Source organism: Symphodus melops, assembly GCF_947650265.1.
Source record: "Symphodus melops genome assembly, chromosome: 19".
NCBI classification, from domain to species: domain Eukaryota; kingdom Metazoa; phylum Chordata; class Actinopteri; order Labriformes; family Labridae; genus Symphodus; species Symphodus melops.
In genome coordinates, this window is record NC_136709.1 from 7,825,445 (window position 1) to 7,843,768 (window position 18,324).

Here is an 18,324-nt window from a genome sequence, read left to right on the forward strand (position 1 = left end):
CATCAAAAGCACTATCTAATGGGGCGCTGGTGGCGCAGCGGCAGCGCACACGTCTCATGTAGCGAGGCTGTAGTCCCTGCGGCCACGCGGCCCGGGTTCGCATCCGGCCTGTGGCCCCTCTCCCGCATGTCTCTCCCCGCTCTCTCCCTGATTTCCGCAATCATCCACCTTCCTCTCTCTATCATAATAAAGGCAAAAGGCCAGAAATAAATCTTTAAAAAAAAAAAAAAAACACTATCTAATGCCTTTTTTTTAAGATGCTGACTAGAAGGCCAACCATAGGTTACTTGCAGCCTTCACTGCTCTTTTCAAGTGTCCCAGACAACAGTAGGAAGAGTGAGAAACTGCCTAAAATGCCTCGGGATCACTTTTCTTTTAGTAATTTAAATAGTTACAAACAAATAATGCACCAACTAACAATATGAAATAAGAATGGGGGCCTTATCTTGGGCAATGTTGTGTTGTGTTCCTGCAATTAATGCCGACATGAACATTCAGAAATCCAGAGACATGATATGGATACTGACATCTGATCATTGCAGGCCTTTTTTTATTTATGCCTTACCTCTGCCCACGTTTTAATTGGACATTGGTCAGTGTTATTAAAGCAGAGCCGTGTGTCAATGATCATGGTATTTCCCAGGCTATAAAAAGTATTATGCATTTCTCTATCAATTATTAACAGTTTGATGTTAATGTTGACCCTTAAAGAGGATAATTGTTGAAATTAAAATAGTAACTGTTTAGAATAATTTTCAACTGGTAAAAGGAAAAACAAACAAATGTTTTTTTTACAAGCTATTATCTCTCCATTCATTTATCCATACCTGCACCAATTCCCCATTTACAACCAATAAGTAGGAATCCAGAGGAAGGGTCAGGAGGGATGGGTGGTTGCCTGCTCAGAGGGTTGGAGGTGTGATCCTGTGACAGACTGATGAGCAGTACGTTCATTCGATAGTGAAAGGTGTGTGTATGCTGATGATGTCAGCTTTTTTATGTCCTTGTATTCAAATATATTGACACACACTCTCTTGAGAGCTCTCTAATAAACACATTTTAAAGAGCTGTCACCTTTCACACTCCACAACATGGAATATACATCTAGCCATCATTCTGCTTATCAGAGAGTTAACACACACACTTAAACACACAAGAGATAGCTGTCAACACTCAAAGTCACCCCTATCGCTCAGAATGTGTTCCACTGGAATGAGAGAGAGAGAGTTCATGAAGATATCTGTCTTGTTTTTTTTATTTTTTTATTAGAGCTGACTTTCATGTCATGCGAATATTAAAAGGCTGCAATCTGAGCCAAGGTCCACCGGTTGTCCCAGCACAGTGCAGTCATATGACGGAGAGGAGACAGACAAAAAAAGAAAACAGGTGATCAGAAGTTGTAAAGTGGGACCTCAAAGACATCGTTCAACTTTGGCTATAGAAAGTGGGGAAGGAGAACGATACTGTATCCCATTTTTGAAACTAACTTCCCAATACACAACGCCAAGCTGTATAGAATGTTTTTATAAGAAAAAGTTCACTCACAAAGATCACTAATTTAGATGCAACACTATCCTTCCCATATCTTTGCAAAACAACAGAATCTACAAGTCATATAAGGTGTGATGTAAAGTTTAATAAGCAGATCCTTATTGATCAAATTGTTGTCAGGAACAGAGTGTTAGAGAGACATCAGACTGGCTCAGTATCAGATCTCAGAGATACACACAAATAAACAAATAGCAACGTTTTGCCATTGTTTGTGTAGTGAAACACTTGTTCTGAACCAATTGACAACCTGAAAAACCTTGAAAAATAAGCCAATGCAGAAATGGAAAATTTAACAGTTTGTTGAATGTCCACTTGAGGCTGGCTGCAGAAGCACCTGCAGTCACATACACGCCAATTAAAAATCAGCCAATTTTAACAGCTGAAATGAACATGTTTACAGTCTGGTTCAGAAAACAAAAATATGTCTGATTAGCTCATGTCTTGATCTATTCTACGCACACTGTACGGGATGTACTATTTGATTTAATTAACAATAATGTGCGTGTATAAAACTAAAAAACCCACCTCAGCTCCAGCTCTTTATCTACCCTTAGGTTGCCTGAAAGTTAAGTTGAGAATGCATTTCCAGGTGACCACCATCGATGGCCTTGAAAAGCCCATTTGTGCAGCACAGCAAATGTCACAACAATCAAAACGTTAATGCAGTCTATTAGTGACCCAGTGCTCTTAACTCGCATGTAAAGTCGAAGGACCTCACCCTGGGTACCTAGAATCTGAACATAGTGGATCTGTGGCTGAAAGAAAAGCACAACTAATTAAAAAACAAAACAAAGTAAACAGGCATATTCTAGTTGGTGGCAGTGTGTAACTAAACTAATAAACAAAGTCCAAAAGAATATTAAACAAAACTAAAAAATGTTATGAAGGAAACCCGTACAACAATGAGGCAAAACAAAAGGGCAGCAGCAGTTTAAGCAGGGAACAGGGAACCATTGGCCAACTATTATCACAGCAGCAACACCAAACAACTGCCAGACAAGAGCAAGAGCCTGAACCATGTAACAGTCATCCCTGTGCTTTAAATAAGCTGACCTGATTTGTGAGCAGGGAAGGGGGACAGGTGAGAAGCTGCATTCAAGAGCTATCTGTTTAGAGTCTACCACAATCAACCCCTGGGTTTTGAATCGTCGGCTCAACGATTTTACCACTATTGCCAAGGCCTAAACACAGCAGAGACATTTTGCACAGAGAGTTTGTAGCCTCTATTGCTAAATTCCTTGCTGCCTGAGGAAGGTGATTAACATTTAGGTGCTGTCCAGACGTTTTGTAGTTGTTCCTTCTCAATGATGCTTCACTGTTGTAGAGGGCAACATAAGGTAGTTGATTTACATGACTCCCATTCACAGGAGGGTGTGCTAAAATCTCTGGCTGAACCGATGGAGCAGCATAAGTCAGTTGATAAGTGTGCTGGCTTCTGGTGGGCGAGTGGGTTTAGAGACTAAAACAAACCATTCGCCATATGGTGCAGGTCCATCGTCAGGAAGTGGTTCAATCACTTTAGGCAGCTCTACAGAGGGGCAGTCAATCACACAATCCATTTTACTTTTCAGCAGCGATCGATGAACATGTTTTACTTGGTTGAGGTCATTCACAGATCTTCCTACTGCTTGGGCCCTCAGAACCCTGAAAGTTCTGAGCTCCAGATGTCTTGGATCCCGTCTCTGCCTCCTCAGTTTTCAAACCTGTGTGTCCTTCGTATTCATCTTTTAGAGTATTAAGTTGGGTATTTAATGGGGTGCAAACCCCCAGGTGGCTTTTTCGGCCATTGTTTAACATAATTTGTTGTTTCCACATCTAGTAAATTTATGACAATCTGCTTCCTCAAAATAAAATCAAGGAATATAATATGTCTGAAATAAAACGACCACCGATAACAGAGAAACAAACTGTAAACTTGACTTCGTCAGATTATGGTTGCAATAGATAAACAAAAAGGGAAAATATCCAGGGAGTGACGGCTTCACAGCTGAATTTTATAAGGAATTTGAAAAAGAACTAGCACCGGTCTTAGAAAGAACTTTCAATTGGGCACTGGATCATAGTCAGTGGGCAAATACCTGCTGCTGCTTTATAATCACAGTCATACATTACGAAGGCAAGGATCACTCTGACTCTGGCTCTTATCAGCCAATTACCCTATTGAATATAGACCAAAAGATGCTCAGCAGTATCCTAGAAGATAGACTCTTAAATATGATTTTGCACATTATAGGTCCAGACCAAACAGGCTTTATCCCAAACAGATATTTATCAGATGAAGCAAGACATACTTTGAACATTACAGACTCCTGCACAAATTGGGCAGGATCTGAATAGGTGGAGAAGAGTTACCTTTCAATGAGTAGAAGACTAGAGTGGATTAGATTGAATGTACTCTCTTTCCTCCTATTTTTGTTTCAGACCGTTCCGCTGTACATTAGTGTAAATGTTTTTAAAAATTGAGAACAAAATGATAACTTCATTTGTGTGAAATGAGAAAAAAAAGTGCATTAAAATTAAGAAGTTGTAAATGTCTAAAGAAAAAGGGGGCCTTGCTTGTCCCTGACCTAAAGCTCAGGTCAGAAACTCAATGCAAACAATACACTACCTAAATGATCCCTCTGTAGCAAGATGGACATCAATAGAGAATGTGTCATGTTCCTTTGAAAACAATACTCTTCTGTACAAAGAATAAAAGTCGGACACAATCAACAACGTATTAGTAAGAAACACTTTAAAGATTAGGCGCCTAATTTAAAAAAAAAACTGCAAAATGAAAGAGGACTTAATTGTTAAGAGAGAGAAGATCCTGAATTTACTCCTGATAAAAAGTTCAAGGTTCAAGGTTCAAGGTTCTTTATTTGTCAAATATGCCACATGTTAAACATACAGCACAGATGAAATTGCATTCCCCCCCCCCCCCCAGTGCAAACCTGCAGTGCATAAAAGAGCACTAAAGAAAAAAACTAGCAATACTGTACAACAAATAACTTAACTAAAGACATTTGGACAACAAATAACGAACAACAGACAACAAATAACTTAACTAAAGACATTTGGACAACAAATAACGAACAACAGACAATCGACAGACAAGGCACTTGTGAGTGTTTCGCTTTGAGGTCGAATGTGGATAAGTTACTATGAGGTAGATAAATTACAGTATTAACAATATAAACAGAGTGCAGATTAAAATACGAAGTTAAAAGTGAGGTAGTGTGCAATAGTGCAAATAGCAAATTACTATGAGGTAGATAAATTACAGTATTAACAATATAGACAGAGTGCAGATTAAAAATACAAAGTTAAAGTGAGGTAGTGTGCAATAGTGCAAGTAGCAAAATTACTATGAGGTAGATAAATTACAGTATTAACAATATAAACAGAGTGCAGATTAAAAATACAAAGTTAAAGTGAGGTAGTGTGCAATAGTGCAAATAGCATAGTCAATACAGTACAATAAATGGCTGTGCAGAGTTTTTAGGGTGCGTGAATTAGTGGAGCATGCGGGGGGTGGAGGAGGAGGGGGGTGATGCCAGGTCCTGTAGGGGCAGACTGTGGCAGGATGAAGGGGGGGGGGGGGGGTGGGGGGCAGAGGGGGCAGCGGGGTGAGGGAGGGTAATGATGGGGATGGAGGGCAGAGGGGGCAGAGGGATGAAGGAGGGTAGAGAACTGAGGGCAGAGGGTGGAGGAGGCGGAGGGGGGATGGGGGCAGGGGCCGGAAAGGGGATGAGTGGACGGAAGGGGGGGAGGGCAGGGAGGGAGTTGAGTCTCCTGACAGCCTGGTGGAATAAACTGTTCTTGAGCCTGCTGGTTCGAGCACGGAGACTCCGCAGTCTCTTCCCAGACGGCAGCAGGCTGAAGAGGCTGTAGGACGGGTGGGTGGGGTCACCTGCAATCCTGGTGGCTTTGCGGGTGAGACGTGAGTTGTAAATGTCCAGAAGGGGGGGAAGAGAGACACCAATGATCTTCTCAGCTACTCTCACGATGCGCTGCAGAGTCTTACGGCAGGACACGGTGCAGGCGCCGTACCACACAGTGATGCAGCTGGACATGATGCTCTCAATGGTGCCTCTGTAGAATGTGTGCAGGATGGAGGATGGGGCTCTCGCTCTCCTCAGTTTGCGGAGGAAGTAAAGGCGCTGGTGAGCTTTTTTGGCCAGTGATGCAGAGTTGAGGCTCCAGGACAGGTCTTCAGAGATGTGCACACCCAGGAACTTGGTGCTGCTCACCCTCTCCACTGCAGCACCGTCGATGGTCAGAGGAGCATGCTGGGTGTGCGTTCTCCTGAAGTCCACAACAATCTCCTTCGTCTTCTCCACGTTCAGATGGAGATTATTGTCCTTGCACCACGAGGCCAGTCTGCTCACCTCACTCCTGTAGATTGTCTCGTCGTTGTTGTTGATGAGACCCACCACAGTCGTGTCGTCCGCAAACTTAACAAAGAGGTTGGAGCTGGAAGATGGGGCGCAGTCATGGGTCAGCAGAGTGAAGAGGAGGGGGCTCAGCACACATCCTTGGGGGGCCCCCGTGTTCATCATGATGGTGCTGGAGGAGTTGCTGCCGACCCGGACTGCCTGTGGTCTCCCTGTCAGGAAGTCCAGCAGCCAGTTGCACATGGAGGTGCTTAGGCCCAGGTTGTCCAGTTTGTGGATGAGCTGCTGCGGGATGATGGTGTTGAATGCTGAGCTGAAGTCGATGAACAGCATTCTGACATGGGCGTCCTTGGTCTCCAGGTGGGTGAGGGCTGAGTGGAGGGCAGTGGAGATGGCGTCGTCAGTCGATCGGTTAGGCCGATATGCAAACTGGTAGGGGTCCATATGAAAAAAACATGTACTTTGGTATATAAATGGAGGGAAACAATTAAAAAAATGTATCAGATGAAAAACTTAACTTATAAAATGTGGGGGAACTTGAAACTATTTGAAAAACAATGGTCTAAGTGGTTAATGTATTATGGCAGTGGGGAAATTAACTCATAAACCCCTATGAAGAGTTTAAAATCAAGGACTGTGACGTCGCCCGGCATGGCAGAGCCCCCGACGTCACGGTCCTTCAGCCACCCTGGAGCCAGGACTGGAGTTGGGGCCCGCAGGAGAGCGTCTTGTGGCCGGGCCTTTACCCGAAGAGTCCAGCCTGGTCTCGCCTGAAAGGACAACATGGGCTTGTCCTCCTGTGGAGCCACCTTCCACAGAGGAAGCCGTAGGGGTAGGGTGCATTGTGGATCAGGCAGCAGTCAACGGTGGGGGCCTCGGCGACCCAATCCACGGACACAGATTCTGGCTTTTGGGAGTGTGTCTCGACACTCAGGTGAGGAAAGGGGCTGAGCTGTCAATAGATCACTACCTGGTGGTGAGTTGGATGCGTTGGCAGGTGAGGAAGCCGGTCAGACTCGGCAGGCCCAAAAGTGTAGTGAGGGTCTGCTGGGAACGTCTGGCAGAACCCTCTGTTAGCAAGGCATTCAACTCCCATCTCTAGGTGAGCTTCTAACAGATCCTGGGAGGCTGGAGACATTAAGTCCGAGTGGACCATGTTCTCCACCTCCATTGTCAAAGCAGCTTCTCTGAGCTGTGGTTGCAGGGTTTCTGGTGCCTGTCATGGCAGCAATCCCCGAACCCAGTGGTGGACACCGGAAGTAAGGGAGGCCGTCAAGCTGAAGAAGGACTCATTGGGTGTTGCAAGTGCATAGGACTCCTGAGGCTGGCAGACCGGGGTGGTGGTCCCTCTTTTTAAGAAGTGGGATTGGAGGGTGTGTTCCAACTATCAGGGAATCACACTCCTCAGCCTCCCTGGGAAAGTCTATTCCAGGGTACTGGAGAGATCCAGCCGTTAGTCGAACCTATCCAAGAGGAACAATGCGGTTTTCGTCCTGGCCACTGGACCAGCGCTACACTCTCCAGCGGGTTCATCTGAGTTTGCGCAACCAGTCCACTTGTGCTTTGTGCATCTAGAGAAGGCGTTCGACCGTGTCCCCTGTAGCGTCCTGTGGGGGGTGCTTTGAGAGTATGGGGTCCGGGGCCCTTTCCTAAGGGCGGTCCGGTCCCTGTATGACGGAGCAGGAGTCTGGTTCGCATTGCCGGGAGTAAGTCGGACCTGTTCCCAGTCCGCGTTGGCCTCCGGCAGGGCTGCCCTTTGTCACAAGTTCTGTTCATAACTTTTGTGGACAGAATTTCTAGGTACAGCCAGTGGCCGGAGGGGTTCAGGTTCAGGGACCACAGGATCTCGTCTCTGCTTTTTGCAGATGTGGTCTTGTTGGCTCCATCGAACCTGGACCCCTAATGCACACTGGGGTAGTTCGCTGCCAAGTGTGAGGCGGCTGGGATGAGGATCAGCACCTCTAAATCTGAGGCCATGGTTCTCGAGTGGAAAAAGGTGGCTTGCCCTCTTCAGGTCGGTGGGGAGTCCTTGCCCCAGGTGGAGGAGTTAAAGTATCCCGGGGTCTTGTTCATGAGTGGGGGGATATGGAGCGTGAGATCGCTCCATCTCCCCCCTGATTGTTTCACGATTCAGTGCGGCGTCCGCAGTCATGAAGTCGCTGTATCGGACCGTTGTGGTGAAGAAGGAGCTAAGCCGAAAGGCAAGGCTCTCGATTTACCGGTCGATCTTTGTTCCTACCCTCACCTATGGTCTTATCCGGCCATAGGATACAACAAGTTTCAGATTACATAATTTACATATTAAGCAATACAACAGTTCTGTTGGGCAGTGGGCCCATCAGAGAATTAACCTTCATAGAGGCAAATAAGGTGGTGAACAAACACATCTGGAATGACCTACACAAACAACAATGGACATCATGTTCCTCACAACTTCACACCACCTGGGACGCTCTGTGAGGTACAGAGCGTGCAGAGTTTCTCCCCATCAGGGGGCAAGGTGCCATATGATGAGGGAAAATGGGAAGAGGTGTTGAAAATGCATGTATGGATGTATGTATGGATGGATGGATGGGAAAATGTCTTGAAATTCTGGGATTATATTTGTCTAAAAAAGGGCGTCCACAGTGAGTCCACATAGGGTGGAGTACCACACACATTTAGCATTATTATTCTAATTATTTTCTTTTAATTTAATACCTTTTTACTATCCAATTTCCACCTCTTGTCTTATTTCTTTGTATTTTTTTTATGTTTTTCTGTGTTCTTTTTGTCTGTGTTTTCTTTTTCCTTAATGACATTTTCATTTGATGTAACTCATTTGTATGTTTGTCCTTCTTTAGCTGTTAAATATCGAAGAGAAAGGAAAGGAAACTTGATGTTGGGGAAATTCATGAAATACAGACCCAAACCATCTCAGTTTGATTTCAAACGGAGGCCATGGTTTAAATAACTGTAATACATGTTTCTGTATTGTGGGTGTTGTCATACCCATTCTTTGACTCGTGAAGAACATAAATGAAATGATTAAAAGAGAAAACATACATCTGATGGCATCATATTAAGACTTTAGACTATAATATGCATTCATTAATTGTGTGATTAGCAATAACTAATAATAACTTAGTTGACAATAAAGGACTAATTTCAAACACTAAAAAACTTTAGTTTGTTTATATTTTAAAGTGAAATTGAGTTGACCTCTTAAAGTCGGTAAAGAAACACCTGATAGCAATATTTAAGCAATTTAGAAATAAAACGTTTAATGATAACCTGAACAGAATCCCCCCCCCCCCATACTGAATTGTGACTATACAAATAAAGATTGATTGATTGATCTATTGATTAATATGTATCGGACTTGTCCGAGGGAGGGTTTGTCCATGACACTCCTTCCTCAGATTTCTTTGAAAACAGATAAAAAGAAAACAGCTATTAAAACATGAACAAAGCCACTGGTGCCCCTCCTATTATCTACTGTTAGTCAGGCCAAGCTCCAAAACAGTGGTTTCTGAATGTATAGTATGTGTGTTTTCAAGCACTACAACAGACTTTGATCCTGTAATTTCCAAATGTGAGATTCGTACCTGTAGAAGGGCAAGTGAGCGCAAACCTATTCAATAAGTCATTGACTGCATTTAGAAGTCTGAATTAGATTTATGCTGCATCAAAAGACAAAAAAAGGGCTATTACTGCGAGTGACCGTTGCATCTGTCCTCTATCCCTCTCTTTCAACCCAACTTAATATTTCAAATATCAATCTGAAACAGAATTAATGTCTAATGCAACACAAGTCCTTCAACCAATGAAATGAATTAGCTTTTTCTCATTACCATCTAATACAAGAGCCTTTATTAGATTACAAAGCATCCTCATACTGACAGAAAACACCATTGAAGGCAATAAAATCACTTGGTTAAGTAAGAGAGAGTTTACAAACACTGAGAATTGGGCTGTATACACAAACAATGATGTCAGACCAACAAAGATACAGTTATATTGCACAAATGGCCCTGCTAAAATGTTGTGCAAAACACCTCAGTAACCCTAAGACTGAGAAACGTAACAGATCTGCAGCTTTAGTGATGCAAAATAGCACATTAAAACACTGAGCACAAGTTTAAAAATGTCTAACTGAGAATTACTTTTGACATTGTCTGAACAGGTCCAGTCCTTCAGTGCATCAGATTTTTGTGGTCTCCTGTCAAACCTGTGAGAGTTCACACTATTAAAACAGTTCATTGAGCCCATGTAGTAAACTCCAAATAATAACATAAGAGATATGTCTTTTTATTTATGCTGATTATATTTATAACACATTTTGATCCATGTCTAGTTTACGGCGTCTGTCATATTTGTGTGTCATAAGATGCTGCCTGAACAAGGGAAAATTGCAACTTTTAGGTAAAAAAAAAAACATATTTAGAAGATGAGAATGTGTTAAGAGTGTCCCTGGAAAAATAATTGCAATAATAATAATGCAACTTTTAAAAATCAAAAATAAGCTTGTTTCTTGTTTCTCTTTGTGTTTGCAGATAGTTTGTCGCCTCCCGTCAATGTGACCATCAAAGCAGTAAAAGCAAACTCTGCTGTGGTGACATGGGACATCCCAGAGGGAGACCCCGTCATTGGCTTTGCCATCACACAGCAGGTGAGTCGACATACCTCGAGGATGTATTTGTAAATAAACCACTTTGGTTGATATAGTAGACAGAGACAATTACACAATTACTCCAACAGCTTCAGACAGAAATGCACACATGTACATTCATTCACAGGGTGAAACATAAGTTTACTTAGGAGCAAAATCATTGTGGCTCACTTTCTGACAGTACTGTGTTGTTCATGCAGAGGAAAACAAAATGCTATATATGTAATGCAAAAAACTGCAGTTACTCGATTGTCCGCTTGAGGCTTGCTCCAAGATACCTGGAAGTCACATACAGACCCTGTTATGTTGTGGGGGGGTTATTTTGTATTTATTTTTGTATAAATAAGTGTTTTGGTCTTAATGCTAGTTGGACTAGATGCTTTATTTTTACTAACTCCGTCAATGATGTTTTCTTACTCTTTTGTCTGTACTGATGTTAATTGTATTCATTGTAAACACATGCTCCTATCATTACAGACCCCAATCATGAAATGCATGTCTTTATAGCAGAAATTTACATTTCATAACATGGGGTAGAAAGTGATGTAGGTCTGATTGGTTATTGTCCTCTGGGGGGGGGGGGGGGGTGATTTATTGTTATTTTTACAACTTATCTCTTTTGATTTTATGAAGGATACGAGTTATACATAGTATGGGGCATATCTGACTTGATTGATGGGCAGTCTTGATATAGCAGTTTGTCAAGGGGGCTTAAAACCCGCCTCAGCTCCAGCTCTTAGCCTGACATCTGGTCGACTAAAAACTAGGTTGAGACAGCATTTCCAGCATAGCAACCGCCATGGAGCAGCTTTCTAAGCCCCCTGCCGTTACAGATGGGTGACGTCACTCATGTATCGTCCATTGATTTTTACTTATGGTTTTAAGTAAAATGGTTTTACAGTATGTGGACATATCCAGTAAATAACCCATAAAGCAGATTTAGATCCAGTATTGTAATGTAAGGACAGACCACAAAACTGTCCTCCTAATGTTTACAATGACCTTCCTCACCCATGTTATTCTTTAACAGAAAAAAGATGTGCGCATGCTACGATTCATCCAGGAAGTCAACACCACCACACGCTCCTGTGCATTATGGGACTTGGAGGAGGAGACAGACTACATTGTGCATGTCCAATCCATCAGCATGTCTGGATCGAGTCCATTGAGCGAACCCCTGCGCTTCAGAACACCAAAAGAGGCAGAGACTCAGGCCTCTAAAAGTAAAGGTAGTATTCCGTTTTACAAAAAAAGACACAATATTTAAGTTTGCTCAGTCACTGAATATATCCATCCAGCCGTAAAGAAAAAAAACTGCACATTTCCTCAATCCTTTTCTTTTCTTTCAGACTGAGTACAGAGACCTTTGCCTTCTGACAATATAATGATTGATTTTGTCTAAAGACCAACAAAAATGTGACACACAAAGCGTGAAATTAAATTTTACAAAAGAGTAGGCACACAAAGCCTACTGCTTATCTCTGTTGACCACCACTCAAGGGGGAAAAACATCCAAATTCCCCCATACTTCATTGCGTATAGACAGGGCCGCTGGAAGTTGTTTTGAACGCAAACTTTGAATGCAAACTGTGCGCCGACGTGAGTGGCCGCATATCCAGTAGCTCCATCCCTGTCGTACTCGTTGTGATATGTTATGTTTGTCTTGGCTCCGTGCCAACTTCTACCTGTCCCCCCAGCACCCCTCTACACACCCCCTCCCCCCCTCTCACTCCCCCCAACACCTCCACTAGGACAGACACAACCTCCAGTGACAATCCATCCCCCATCCCCCCACCATCCCCCCTCCCCCCCACCATCACCAGAGACCAGGTTAGAAAGGAGCTGAAGAGACTCCGTCCCAGGAAGGCAGCCGGCCCGGACAAGGTGTGTCCCAGGATGCTAAAGGCCTGCTCTGCTGAGCTGGGGGAGCCACTTCAGCACATCTTCAACATGAGCCTGCGGCTTGGGAAGGTTCCTGTACTCTGGAAGACCTTGTGCCTCACCCCGGTCCCCAAGAAGAAAAACCCCAGTGAGCCAGGAGACTTCAGACCAATCGCTCTGACATCCCACGTTATGAAGACCTTCGAACGGCTGCTGCTCCAACACCTCAGACCTCAGGTCCAACACGCACAGGATCCCCTGCAGTTTGCATACCAGGCAAAGGTGGGCGTGGACGATGCCATCCTCTATCTTCTACACAGGGCTTACTCTCATCTGGACAAAGGGAGCAGCGTGATGAGAATCATGTTCTTTGATTTCTCAAGCGCTTTCGACACCATCCATCCCCTCCTACTGAGAGACAAGCTGACCGAGATGAGGGTGGACTCGTACCTGGTGAGGTGGATCACGGACTACCTCACAGAGAGACCACAGTACGTCAGACTGAAGGACTGCACATCAGACACGGTGGTCAGCAGTACCGGTGCACCACAGGGGACTGTGCTCTCCCCTGTCCTGTTCACCCTGTACACCTCTGACTTCCAGTATAACTCTGAGCTCTGCCACATGCAGAAATACTCGGACGACACTGCGATAGTTGCTTGTGTCAGGGATGGACAGGAGGAGGAGTACAGGAGCCTGATCGAGGACTTTGTGACGTGGTGCAGTGACAACCATCTGCAGCTAAACACCTCCAAGACCAAGGAAATGGTGGTGGACTTCCGAAGGAACAAACCACATCTAGAACCTGTTTCCATCGGGGGGGTCGACGTGGAGGTGGTCAGGACCTACGGGTATCTGGGGCTGCAGCTGGATGACAAGCTGGACTGGTCGCCTAACATGGACACTACCTGCAGGAAGGGACAGAGTTGTCTGTACTTCCTGAGAAGGCTGGGGTCCTTCAACATCTGCAAAAAGCTGCTGCAGATGTTCTACCAGTCTGTGGTGTCCAGCGTCCTCTTCTACGCCGTGGTGTGCTGGGGAGGAAGCTGCAAAAAGAGGGACACAGCACGCCTGGACAGACTGGTGAGGAGGGCCGGCTCTGTGGTGGGCACAGAGCTGGACTCACTGGTGACAGTGGTAGAGAGGAGGTCTCTGGACAAAATGCTCTCCATCATGGACAACACACACCACCCTCTGCACAGCACCCTCACCGGCCAGAGGAGCATGTTCAGTGACAGACTGCTGTCACAGTCGTGCTCCACGGACAGACTCAAGAACTCTTTCGTCCCCCTGGCCATAAGGCTGTACAACACTTCACTGTCACGGCAGGGAAGAACCAGACGGTGAACCCTGGACTCTTTTTTTTTCTTTTTTCTCACTCCTCATCTGCACCGCTGACCTCAGAGTCAGCCTCCAGTTGGACACTTTAATGCATATTCATAGTCACCTTACTGAGCACAGGTCACTTTAATGATAATCACTCTAATCATCTGGTCCATCCTACTGTATTGTTAATGCTACATCTGTAAGGGTTGACATGATCACCCTAACTAGGTCAAGTTTCACTCTATTGTCTTCAACACTTAATGCTAATCTGCTCCTCAATAGTTGGGTACTTAAATGGCAGTCACCCTAACCACCCCTGGTTTCACCTCATTGTTTCAGGACACTCAATGCTAATCACTGCATTGACTGTTTAACGACTGTTTAACGACTGTACTCACACCTCGGGCATAAGCTCAAAGACCTCTGTACATACACATGTAACCAGTTTCTTCCTTCTTGTTTGGGGGATTATCGTATAGAGAGGGGAGGGGGGACAGCGGGTGTGTATTGTAACCGATGTCTTATATTGTAACCAATGTCTTGTGTCCTGCCTGTCTGTATACTGCTACTGGATGCCCTAAATTTCCCTCGGGATCAATAAAGTATCTATCTATCTATCTGAACAGGGGGTGCTGTGAAAGTCTTTTGTTTTTTTTTGGACAAAAAACCTATGAGCCTATTTAGAATACATTTATAATATATACATTTAAATGTTTAAAAATAAATACATAGATTAAGATTCACCACGTCATTGTCTTACACTCCTCAGTGAACACAGCCTGGGCCGCACACAGAATATATGCAATATTACTTAAACTTCACAATAACACTTTAACAATGCAATAGGTTTCAGCTGGCATCAACCGGAGTTACTGCACCTGTCACACACCACTCTATTAGCTCCAAAATCCTTTTACGCACAGCACAAAGAAATAATCTCAGACAATCTAAGCACATTATTGAACAGCTCTCCACATTCATTACACAAACACACGCACAAAATAACACATGTTTTTCTCCATCTCCAACCTTTTTACGCGAACCACAAGTAAATGATCTCCGACATTTGTTATTAAACAGTTCTCCAAATCCATTACTCACAGAACACATTATCAAAGTAACACTCTCAATCACCACCACCTTGCAAAAATACTATAGTGTGACGTTAAACTGCATAGAAAGTGCGCGGCAGCACCATGATCTTACTTTGAGCTGCAGACAGGGTGCCCTGGTTACAGGTGTCCAAATGTGGAGGTGTGCTCTGGGGTCGTGAAAATTAAGTCTTCAATAAGGGGACGAATGTCCAGGGAGTTCAAAATGTTTGTGTGGGCATGCGTCAATTAAAAGTTTGTGAGTCTTTTCTGGGTCATCATGGTGCTGCGTACCCATGTTTTCAAAAGACGCAAGGCTGAGAAGGTGCGCTCAGATGAGGCCACAGAGACTGGTAGGCACAGACGTAACTCAATCAGTTTTTCTGTCTCTGAAAACATGGCTCTTGTTTGTTACTGGAGCTTAGTCCAACATGATGCTACATCTTGAACTGTGACACTCGTAGACCGAGCATGGAGCGAGCGGAGAACCTTTTCACTTTACTCTGCGTCTGCAACCACGCGCCTGCCTGACGTTGACAACGTAACTTCCGTGAACTTGTGTTAGTTATGCCTAAAAATAATAATAATAAAAAAAACATATGTAATAGCCTACGTGTGTCAAAGTCGTTTCCCAGAAGATTCACAAGGAATTTATAAATTGTGCAAAAATATTTTTAATACATTTTTAAAAAATCTCCCCCTTGTCACTAGCACCCCCACTTCCCGCGGCCATGTGTATAGACATGCCTTGGTGGGCCTTTCTCTGCATGCACCCAGCACAACTGCAAGGTAAACCAAAATGAGAAAAGACATAAATCAGACACACAGGATAATTTACCGTGTATGCATTTTTTGCAGAGCACTCAAGACTGCTTTGCTCACTACTGAGGTCTCATTAGCACATGATTGTCAGTGTAATGTTTGTTTGTGGAGAAAAGAATCAATGAATGCACCTGATCTTGTATTTAAGCTAAATGAGGAGCAAGTTAGACTGTGCAATAAAATCACTTCGACAGTTTATCATCAGTTTATTTCTTTTAGAGCTATTAGAGGAAAAAGCACGCCCAGTGTAGTAATTGTAAGATGTCACGTGCTGCAAAATATTAACAGAGTAATTCTGGGATATCTTATCGTTCCCTTATTCCCAGCAAATGTACATACACCATTGCATGCACCATACAACAAGCTTAGAGAGAGGGGACTTCGAAAGTTAAACTGTAGATGCACGTGTGGCGACATACCGCTTTGCACTTAATAATATTCAAAACTCATGTACGCTTACTTACTTACGCGCGTTACTCGTTGCACGCCACTACTACAACTATTTTTTTCTATGTGTTTACATGTCATGCAGACGCTGCTCGATAGTGAAGCTCCTGTGACCAAAGTAGCCTCACTCTCGCCACACCTGCGTCTACGTGTGACTAATTTATTTTTGTTAGGTGTCATGCAGGTGTGGCGTAGGTGTGCATACGCTTGAAAGTGTGGCTTAGCTGTGGCGTCTGCAAACGTCTTAACACGTTAACGCGTTAAGGCACATCATGCACACATGCAACGCGACTTGTGCATTGTGCCCATGTGACCATTTACAGTCTATGGAAAACGTAGGTGTAGTGTCAGACGTTGGTCAGATCGCAGACGTCTTTGCAAGCGCAGGGTACACGTTGGTATAACTGGAGTGCATGAATTTAGAATGGATTCACCTCTCATAGCTGGAGAGGTTCCAGACCACTGTCCTGAGCACTGCCGGGATGCCCTTGAGCAAGGCACTGCATTTTTTTAAACTTTTGAATGGGTTTCACTGAGACATTAAACCTGAAATAATTTGTAAGAAGGTTTAAGATTTCAAGGGCAAGTTATTGAAATAGACAGTCTGAAATAAATAAGCATGTCAAACAAAGTCAAAATAGATTTGAAAATAAACAGTATAGTAGAATCTAGTCTGCTGGTGTCCACCAATGCATTACCTTACCTTATACATTAGTAAGTAATGACAAAAAAAATTATCAGTGGAAATACAATTTAATCTCTTACGTAAATATCTTAAGGATTCTTTGTTTCTCAGATCTACTTTATATTGATCCTTAAGTAAAAGTTATTAATAAAATAGTAAAAGCCCTGAAACTCAACATGGCTTGAATTTGTCTGCATAAGTGCATCTCTTTGTCACTCCAGTAAAACAGTGAAAAGACAAACCGCAAACCTCATCCTTATTTGACCCTCCTCTTTCCAAAATAATAGAGATAGACCATAAAGGTAGAGATAGATATCAAAAGATGTAGACCTAAAGGTTCAATATTTGATTTGTTACAATGCTCTATTCTTTGTTTTGTTTTACTTTTAAGAACATAGAACACAAGATTTCATACACACGATTTTGTGTGCCTTTTCAAGCAAACAGCTGTCTGGTTGTTGTACTGTTGTATTTGAAACTCAATTGAAAAGGCTTTCTAGTAAATATTAGCTGTGTTGAAAAACAGAAGCCTGTTGACCTGCTTGTTTTAAGTGTTTGTTATGATTTATCAATTTTTATTATTTGTAACTTTTTATTCAAGTGCAGTATTTGAAACTTTTGGATAATACCTATGATTAAACATCATGTTCTATGACTCCCTCAGACGAAGTGATGATGGAGGAAGTGGGCCAGTCCACCCAGCTGAGGGCAGGGGAGCTCATCATCATTGTGGTGGTACTTATCATGTGGGCAGGTGAGGAGAGAAGTGTTTTGAGTCAGGATAAGAAAGCTATACACACATAATTTCTGTCATCATCTTATGTAAAACAAGTTAAAACCTTGTAGTTTCATGTAATTTTGTTTTTGGATATCTAGTGTTCGCAACATGAATCCAAAACATCTTTCCTCCTAGGTGTGATTGCTCTCTTCTGTCGCCAGTATGACATTATCAAAGACAATGAGCCCAACAACAACAAGGACAAAGCCAAAAACTCCTCTGAGTGCAGCACTCCTGAACACCCAACAGGTGGGCTGTTGCGCAGTAAGGTATAACCCACCACTCCATTCCCCTGGGTGCTTCCCCCTCAGCGGTGCCAAGCAGGTAAATGGTGCCAGACATTTCTTGACCTTTTTTCACAGATACCATAAAATCATGCCAAAATTTTGCCTGAAATTAAGCTTAAGTTTTCATCTCAACTTTGCTTCAATGTGCATGACAACATCTATCAAATCGCAAAACCCAGTCATGCCTTCCAGATAGTTTTTTATCAAGAACAGAGCCCCATGCAATAACCATTCTCAGTGTTCAAAAATTTTCAGTGCGCAGAAAACAAACATCAAAAGCAATCTTATTCTCTAGCTATTAAACAAAACCCATATTCAGAGGAATCCTCATACTCATCGAAGAAGCCATTAAAATGTTTCCTTTGGAGCTTCCTCATAGCTATAATCGTCTTCTTTCCTCCCACAGATTCCCAAGAACAACAACAATAG

General features: G+C 43.3%; 1 protein-coding gene across 1 annotated transcript in view; it reads left to right on the plus strand.

Annotated features, from left to right (window-relative positions):
- Positions 1-18,324, plus strand: part of fndc5a (fibronectin type III domain containing 5a) — a 40,032-nt gene that overhangs the window by 17,536 nt on the left and 4,172 nt on the right. Inside the window, 5 exon segments of the mRNA XM_079369453.1 lie at positions 10,463-10,578; positions 11,609-11,807; positions 17,495-17,584; positions 17,744-17,877; positions 18,302-18,323. Coding sequence (XP_079225579.1) covers positions 10,463-10,578; positions 11,609-11,807; positions 17,495-17,584; positions 17,744-17,877; positions 18,302-18,323 — 561 coding nt within the window.